The sequence below is a fragment of the Panthera onca genome, chromosome D4 (assembly GCF_046562875.1).
Source record: "Panthera onca isolate mPanOnc1 chromosome D4, mPanOnc1 haplotype 2, whole genome shotgun sequence".
Classification (NCBI taxonomy): domain Eukaryota; kingdom Metazoa; phylum Chordata; class Mammalia; order Carnivora; family Felidae; genus Panthera; species Panthera onca.
In genome coordinates, this window is record NC_138351.1 from 87,370,122 (window position 1) to 87,378,741 (window position 8,620).

General features: G+C 57.0%; 1 protein-coding gene across 1 annotated transcript; it reads left to right on the forward strand.

The window, feature by feature from the left end:
- The first annotated feature begins 1,081 nt into the window (after positions 1 to 1,081).
- On the forward strand, positions 1,082 to 4,968 carry LOC132662895 (neutrophil gelatinase-associated lipocalin-like). Its single transcript, XM_060608527.3, has 7 exons — positions 1,082 to 1,261; positions 1,783 to 1,919; positions 3,317 to 3,396; positions 3,534 to 3,653; positions 3,871 to 3,972; positions 4,632 to 4,662; positions 4,785 to 4,968. Exons 1-6 carry the CDS (start codon positions 1,124 to 1,126, stop codon positions 4,649 to 4,651), a joined length of 597 nt encoding a protein of 198 aa, XP_060464510.1. The 5' UTR covers positions 1,082 to 1,123; the 3' UTR covers positions 4,652 to 4,662; positions 4,785 to 4,968.
- Positions 4,969 to 8,620: the final 3,652 nt, after the last annotated feature.

An 8,620-nucleotide genomic window follows, 5' to 3' on the forward strand; every position in this document is an offset into this window, starting at 1 on the left:
GGTTGTTTTCTCCTCTAGCAAAGCATTAACATTCAGACTGTAGGGAATTCCTGGAGAAATGTTATACTCAATATGCACTATTTGTATTTGTCAATGGGCTGCAGGTCATAATGAAATTTAATGCCGTCTGACTTTTCCTTCTTGCCTTTGTTCCCCATATCACTATGGAGGTAGGTGATATTTGGGCTCCAGGAAACTGAGTATAGGATGCTAGAGATTAGGCTATTGATAAGATCACCTTTTCCTCCTAATTTTCTAGGATATAGGTAAACTGATGGAGGACTGTGATTTCTATCACTTAACTCTTTGTTTTCTTTTCTTTCCTTTGTTCTTGGGCAGCCAGGAGTGCCTGAGGAATGTCACACAGATCCCACCTCTGGCTCGGGGAGCATGCTAGCATGTGGTCTGCCCTCAGCTTGCCTTATGCTCCCTCATCAGGAGCACTCCCCAGCAAGCCTTCTCTGGGGAGGGGAGGGGAAGGGTGCCAGGGCCTGGGGTGGGTACCTGGGAGGGCCAGGATCTGGGCTCCATGAGCAGCACAGGGCACACTCTGTCCTACCCTACCAGGAATGTCCTCTTTCAACTATCTCCCATTCCCTACCCTTCCCTTCCCTTCCCTTTGGAGAACCACAAGCAGCATGGGCTCTGCTGATGCGAGGCATTCTCTGTTTTCATCAGGTGCAGGAAGGGGGCCCTACCACACTTAATCCACCAGGCACCTAGGCCCCAGCTGAGAGGCTCCTAGAGGTCAGAGATGACAGCTGGTCCAGATCAGAGACCCATGACCACACACAGTGATAACCAGGGAGAAGAGACTGTGAAGAGAGTCCCCGCCAGAGATGTGGAGATATGGGGAATGCACCCTCTCACCTCCCAGAACTTACGGCCCCTCATCTTGCATAATCCTGACCTGGGGGAAAGAGCAGAGAGCTTGCCATGATCTTCAGCACGAGTTGCTGGCAATTGTCTCACCCTTCCAGGATTTGGCAAAGGATAAGTCGCTCCACCCTGGGGTGAGCCATTGGCCACAGAGACCATAAATAGCATCCCCCAGAAGGCTCTTCATTCATTTCCTCTTTCAGGGAATATCTGGAGTGGTGCCAGCTTCCTCAGCCCTGAAGTCATGGCCCTAGGTCTCCTGTGGCTGGGCCTTGTCCTGCTAGGGACCCTGCAGACCCAGGCCCAGGATTCCACCCCAAACCTGATCCCAACCCCACCTCTGCACAGGGTCCCTCTGCAGCCTGACTTCCAAAATGAGCTGGTAAGGGGCCTGGGAGGGCTAGGTGCATGGAGGCCCTGGGAAGAGTGTAAACAGAGGGGAGGAGAGGCAGGATGGGCTCAGGCTTTAGCTCCATCTGCTCTCGGGTGCCCTGATGGAAGGCACACCCCATGCCCCCATCCCCACGCAACCTTGCTGACAAGAGGGTCAGCTGAGCAGACTCCCCTGGTCTACACTCTCTTCCATAATCCCTGCAGTCCTTGCAAGGTGGGAACATCTTCAGGCCCTCTACATGATGAGGAAACTGAGGCTCAGGGATGCCAGCTGACCACTTGCCAAGTGTCACCCTGTCTCTGACACACTCAGGGCTCCCGCTTGGCCTGATGGTCTCCAGCTCCTGCCAGGCTCATCAGCCCAGCCTGTGTGGCCAGTCTGGGTCCCAGCAGCCCAGTTAGAGGGGCTTCTAGTTGAGGCCCAGGCTGCCTAGAGGTGACTGCAGGGATGGAGCAGGAGGGCCCCCTGGGGCTGCTCCTGGCTCTGCCTATCATCAGCCCCCATTGTAGTTCCAGGGGAAATGGTACGTCTTAGGACTGGCAGGGAAGGAAATTCATAAAGAAAAACACAGCCAATTGAAGATGTACACCATCACCTATGAGCTGAACGAAGACAACAGCTACAATGTCACCTTTGTCCTGCCCTGGTGAGATCCATCACCTCCTAGGGGAACATGGGGGGCCCAGAGGGCTGCCGTGGGGGTCCAAGAGGCAGACTGATGTCATAGCTGAGGGCTGACCATAGCTGAAAGATGATAATTCATCCTACCGCTGGGTACTGGGTCCCTGTATTTATTCCTTCTTTCATTTACTAAATCAACATTTCTTGGTCATTCCAGCACAGACACAAAACAGTACTGGGGTTGGACAAAAGTGGTCATCAATGACAAGACAAAGAGAGCTCGGAGTGTCCTAGAATGGGAGGAGGGTCAGTGGATCCAGCCTGGAATCCCACCTTGAGCTTTGTCCAGGGCTTCCAGGGAGGTGGTCTGTGGGCTGGGCCTTGAGAAACCAACTTGCTTCAGGAGACCTGGGACCTTCGTGGCAGGGCTGCTGGACTGAGTCAGAGAGAGCCACTTCTTCAAGAAATAACAAGCCATCTCACGGCTGCCCTGAGCAGGAGCTGATGAGCAGTCTGGAGGGTGGGGGGGTGGCCACCCTGGCAGGCGCCTCAGGTACTGGTGAAGAGCAGGTGTGCCTGTAGCAGAGAGAGGAATGATGGTGTGCAGCCCAGGAGGCTGATCAGTCATAGGTGGGAGATGACCAGAGCAGGGGCAGATTAGGACCTAGAGAGGAGAGCCAAGGATTACGCAGTGCCCCTGGGCTTCTGGCTCTGGCACTTGGGGATGGGGCTAGAGCATCTGTCATGGAAGGAGCAGAAGAAGGGCAGGTGTGGGGGATCAGCTCTGGGTTCGCAGGGGACCAGATGGGATGCAGGTGAGAGGTCAGGGTTGGCCCAGCAGCTAAGGGAGTCTTTGGCATCCAGCAGACTGGAGCCTCTGTTGATTCCCCCAGGAGAGGTTATAGCAGAAAGCCATAAGATAGGCATAGGGCATAGGGGACCCCTGGGTGGCTCAGTCGGGTAAGCCTCTGACTTTGTCTCAGGTTATGATCTCACAGTTTTGAGTTTGAGCCCTGTGTAGGGCTCTGTGCTGACAATTCACAGCCTGGAGTCTGGTTTGCATTCTGTGTCTCCCTCTCTCTCTCCCCGTCTCCCACTCAGGCTCTCTCTCTCTCTGTCTCTGTGTCTCAAAAATTAATGAACATTTAAAAATTTTTTAAAAAAATTAGGAGACAAATGCTGCAGGTGAAGGGGAAAGTAGGGAGGGAAGGCCACCAAGGGGAAACAGCCTCGAAGAAGGAAGACAGTAGATGCAGAGGGAGAGTCTGAGCAGCTCAGGTGGCTCAGGGCAGAGTAGGCAGGGACAGGCAGGGATGGGCTCAGCGGGGAAGAGACAGGCCCATCTGAGGGGTGGCGTGCAGGCCTCCTGCTGTGGCAGGGTGGGGTGTCACCCTCTTACCCACCCATCTCTTGCTTCCACAGGATCCAGCGCTGTGACCACTGGATCACAACTTTCATCCCAAGTTTCCAGCCAGGCCAATTCAACCTGGGCAACATTGAGCGTGAGTCCTGAGTGCAGTGGGTCTCCACGGGCAAGGACCTCCCTGCCCCTCCACACAGACACCATCCTGTGGTGCCAGGGGAGGAACCAAGAGCTCCCTCTGCCAGGAGGGCTGATCCCTCACTGTCCCCCATGCAGGTTACCCTGGAATCCAGAGTTACACTGTACAAGTGGTGGCCACAGACTACAACCAGGTTGCCATGATTTTCTTCAAGAAAGCTTACAAAAACCAGGAGCTCTTTATGGTCACCCTCTATGGTGGGTCTTACCCCCTGGGACCCGGCTCTTGTTCGTGCTGGGGGAGAAGAGGCCCACGACACCCAGCCCCCAAGGTCCCCTTCACTCTGAGCCCTGGGAGGCGGGAGAGAGGTCTTTCCACAGACCCCTCAGGAGGGAGGGGTCTGAGGCATCATTCAAGGGTTCCACAATATTCATGGAGTTTTCGCCAGCCACTCACCAGCCATCTTGGCCACAGGGAGGACCAAGGAGCTGACCCATGAGCTGAAGGAAAACTTCATTAGCTTTGCCAAAGCCCTGGGCCTCACCGATGACCACATCATCTTCCCAATCCCCAACGGTAATCACCAGCTGGGGAGAGGAGAAGGGCCCATGGGGACTGTCCAGGCCTGATGTTGCTTCACTAAGGAACGGGGGAGAGGAGGGAGGCAGAGCCCTGCTGTGGTCACTGGAGGCCCAGAAGTCACTTCAGGTTCAGGAAGACCCTGCCACAATCAGGGTTCTGGGCCCCTAGTGTTCCTCCCTCACCCTAGCTCGGGCCTGCCCACACGAGAATTGCAGGCATGGGGCGAAGCTTCCTCAGTCTCCTTGCCTGGCCACCTCCCCCTTTGCCCTGGGACTGGCTCACCACTGACTTAGGAGGTGCCCTTGTCTTCAGGCAGCCTGGCCTGGGCAGGTGCCTCCCAAATCCTGAGGGTCTGTCAGGACTGAGCAGGTAAACAGGCAGAAGGCTTGGTGCCCAAACAGGAGTGTGGCTGGGCCTCACCTGCCTCCTTTGGAGAATGGGTGTCACCCAGGTCTGCTTGTCCTCAGGCCTCTCCTCCAGTCCCCTGCCCCATCTTCCAACCCTCTTCTGTACCATCTATGAAAGGAGCCCCGGAGCTTCTGTGGCCGGACCAGGCTGAGGCCCAGGGTAGCCCAGGGGCAGTGCAGGGGCCCTGGAGGTCAGGGATCCCCCCCACACACCCCTGCCCATGCTGACCACTCTGTCCCCCACAGATGAGTGCATATATAAGTGAGCAAGTGTGCGGTAAGTATGGCTGCAGAGGGGGCTGATGGGAGCCAGGGTGCAGCTGGGAGGGGGTTCCAGGTCTGCCTTTGTCCCACCTGCCCAGCACTGCTGCCCTCTCTATTCCCTTGACGCCCTCTCAGGTGCCCTCGGGCTCTCTCCACCCCATCCCCCTCTCGCCAATCTCTGCCCACGGCACTGCCCAGCTGTCCCCACCAGCCTGGACACCAGTGAGAGAGCCAGGGGACCCTTCTCACTGCACAGCCCACCAGCTGCTTCCCAGGCTGCCCTATTCACAGGACCCCTCCTTGTTGCTAATAAACACATGCCCCCCGGTCCCAAGTCTGTGCTCCTTGACTTCTGGGCCCTTTGAGGGGGATAAAGAGCAAAAGGCAGGCTCCTATTAGCATCCCTCCCAGGAACTGTGGTCCCCTGGAAGGGATGAAGGCCACAGAAGCAGAGTCCAGCTCTGACTAAACACTCCTGGCTCCCAACCCCAGGCCCGGCCCCAGACCAGCAGCTGCCCTCACTTGCCCCTGCCTCCCAGCACACTGAGGGGGCACATCTCACACTCATGTCCAGCCACCTGAAGCAGGTCCAATGGCAGAGGCCCAGGCCCAGGGAGCTGGAGAGGGTTGGGGGGCTGAGGTGCTGTCACCCCTACCTTATCAGACCCCGTGGATGCTGGAAGATTGCAATAGCGGGGTGCACAGTGGGTGAAGCAGAAGGTGGCCCAGCTGGAGACCATGCCAGACACAGAGTGTCACCAGAGGTGGTCCCTTTCCTTCTGCCAGCCCCCTATGGGCCCACTGCTGGGTGGCAGTGTCCATGCTGACCACATTGTGAGTGCTGCCCCTCACCCACATCCCTCCACCATGAGGACCTCTGGAGAACCTGGGGCAAGGCCAGGGGAGGCAAGGATGAAAATGAATATGCTGCCAGGAATCCAGATTCTAGAAGACTCAAGGGTTCCAGCCTTATACCCCTCATTTGGCTGGGCCTGTGTCTGGGGCCTGACCAGCCCCTGTCCACCCCTCTGTGTCTACATCACACGTTTGAACCCCCTCCCTGGTCTCTTCTCCCCTTGCAAGGTCCGAGGCTGGAGGGGGCGAGGCTCTGAAGAAAGCCAGGCTTATCCACCCCACAGACTTGCATACTTCCCCCTTCACCCTTGGGTTGGGGGAGTGGGGAGATAACTGGAGCTCTGAGCAGTGCTGGCCTCAGCCCCCAGGGGGCAGGACAGGGTTGACTGCTACAGCCTCAGGAGTCTAGGTCAGATCCAGGAAGAGACCAGCTTGCTGCAGCCTGGGTTGAGGGATGGATGGAGGCTCTGCCCAAGTCCAGAGACACAGAAGGGCACCCAAGGGACTGCTGGCTAGAACGCCACTAGCTGGCCGAGGGGGCGGCAGGTGCACCCAGCACGTCCGGGGCTTGGGCTCCACTTTGGGCAACAGCCAGTTTCTTTGCCTTGGCCCAAGCATACAGCTTCCTGCCACCACCTGGGGCCTCCTGGGTCTTCCAGGATCAAATTCTTAGGACGCAAATGGGCTTTGTGTTTCTTCCTGGAGTCACTGGATTTTATTGGTTTCCTATTGCTGCTATAAGTTATCACACACTGGCAGCTCAAAACAACACACATTTGTTCTGTTACAGTTCTAGAGGTCCCAAGTCTGAAATCACTTTCACTAGCTAAAATCAAAGCCTCAGCGGGGCAGCACTTCCTCCAGAGGCTCTGGGGAGAATCTCCTCCTTTAACTTGGGGGTCTTTCTTCCTTAAAGACAGCAGTGTGGCATCTCCAAATCTCTCTCTCTCTCTCTCTCTCTCTCTCTCTCTCTCTCTCTGGTGAGGTCATCACATGGCCTTCTCTCTTGTCTGCAGACAAATTTCCCTCGGACTCCCTCTTTATAGGGACACTTATGATTACATTTTGGGCCCACCTGGCTAATCCAGGGTAATCTCCCCCTCTCAAAACACTTCATGTAGGGGCACCTGGGTGGCTCAGTCGGTTAAGCACCCAACTCTTGGTTTCAGTTCAGGTCATGATCTCACAGTACATGGGTTCGAGCCTCACATTGGGCTCTGCACTGGCAGAGTGGAGCCTCCTTGGGCTTCTCTGTCTCTGTCTCTGTCTCTCTCTCTCTCTGCCCCTCCCTGGCTCATGCTCTCTCTCAAAGCAAATAAACTTAAAAAATTAAATAAATAAATAAAAACGCTTCATGTGATCACATCTGTACAGGCCCTTTTTCCACATAAGGTACTGCTCTCAGGTTCTCAGGATTAAGATCCAGGTATCTTTGAGGGTGGACCACCACAGTGGGCTTAGAGAGGGAATGATGGCAGGGCTTGTGGGCTAGGGAGACAGAGGTGAACAGGGACCCCAGAAGCAGGGCAGCACCCCGGCACACGGCGTTCCCCCATCAGCGCTGGAGGGAGCTGGTGGCTGTTTTGTCCTGTGGTCCGGTTTAGGGGCCTTAACCACAGGAGTGAAGTGGGCAAAAGGACAGGCCCTCCCTGGGACCACAGCAGCCTCCAGCCAGGAGCCCTCACTCGCCCTTGGAGGCGGGTGGACTTGGGCCTCAGGCGACCCTGTGCAGGCTCCACGCATGCGCATTTACAGCCACCTGCTGCATCTGCGTAGTAGGTGTACCTGCGCGTGCCTTGGCGTGTTTCTCAGAAACTGCCTGTCTCTCTGGGTTTTTTTAGCCCATCCCATGTGCCCTGGATTCAGCATGCTTCTCCCCTGGTCTGTGGGCTCACACATAGAGTCAGGGCCTGTGATCCCAGGCATGGTTTCAAACTGAGAGAAAAACATGTGTCCGTGGTTTTCTTTGGCTGTCTCACGCTTACAAGGATAAATGTGTTTGTATTATGTCAGCATGTCCACGTGTGTGATCTGTGTTTCTGCCACGTCTCTGCAGACCTGCGTGCCACATGAAGATACGGGTGTTTCTATGCCAGGCAGGGCACGTGGGGCTCCGCTCTCTTGGTCGGTGAAGTGCTTGATCCTCAGGGGGACCTCTAACCCCTCAGCCAAAGGCGGATGCCCAGCCCTCTTTCTCAGCCCTGCCCACTGGTTGAATGCAGGCCTCACCTCCACTCAAGCCGGTTCAGGGTGAAGGCAAGGCTGCCAAGAGGGCAAGTCCGTGGTGGCTCTGATTGCAGGCGGAGGACTCAACCTCACCTCTACCTTCCTCAGGTGAAATGACCGGGCAGCTTCTGGGACAGAGAAGATCCCTCCCCGTTGTCATCATTTGGGACATATCCAGGTCCCCGCTGGGGCCCGACATCGCAGGCTCAACAATGGAAAGCAGTGACAGTCCGGTTGCTCCGACAGCCAGCGCCAGGCTGAAGGTGGAGGCGCCAGATGGACAAGCCTAACTCCTATCCCAGGACGTCCTGCCCACAGGAACTACCGGTGTGAGCCCAGGACCGGGCTGCTGCTTCCGTAGGGCCTCCTGGCAGAGTCCCAGTCCCCTCTCGCCTGGAACACGGGTCTGGCTCAGCTGGACCCCTGGCCAGGATCACACTGGGTCCAGCGGAGCTGGGTCCAGCTCAGGAGCGACAGTTGCTTGGTGGGTGACTTTCGGCATGCCTCCCTTTCTCAGCTGGTAAAAAAGGGGTGGGGGATGATGGCCAACCTTATCCCGAAGCCGCACGCAGCCCTGTGCCAACCCAGACCCTGACTCTCGCTGAGGCCGTGAACGTTTATCTTCTGAAGCCATAGGGAGCCTTAGAAGTCACGCGTCTCAGATTTTGCCCACGCGGAGGCTCCGGCTCAGGAACTCGCAGGTCCCCACCGGCAGGAAGGGCACAGTGGAGGCCGCCCCCACCCCTCGGCCGGGCTAGCTCGCCCTAGCTGAGGGCCTGCGCCCCCACCACCTAGGCTCCTCAGCCAGCGGCCCGGATAGCCACGCCCGGCGGCCTGGAGAGGGGCGGGGCTCAGAGCTCGACTGTGAGGCAGGGTGTGGGCGGGACGCG

Coding starts and splice junctions, on each gene's coding strand:
- LOC132662895 (XM_060608527.3), top strand. CDS start 1,124: ATGGCCCTAGGTCTCCTGTGGCTGGGCCTTGTCCTGCTAGGGACCCTG. Junction 1,262..1,782: donor CTGACTTCCAAAATGAGCTG/GTAAGGGGCCTG, acceptor CCCCCATTGTAG/TTCCAGGGGAAATGGTACGT. Junction 1,920..3,316: donor GTCACCTTTGTCCTGCCCTG/GTGAGATCCATC, acceptor TTGCTTCCACAG/GATCCAGCGCTGTGACCACT.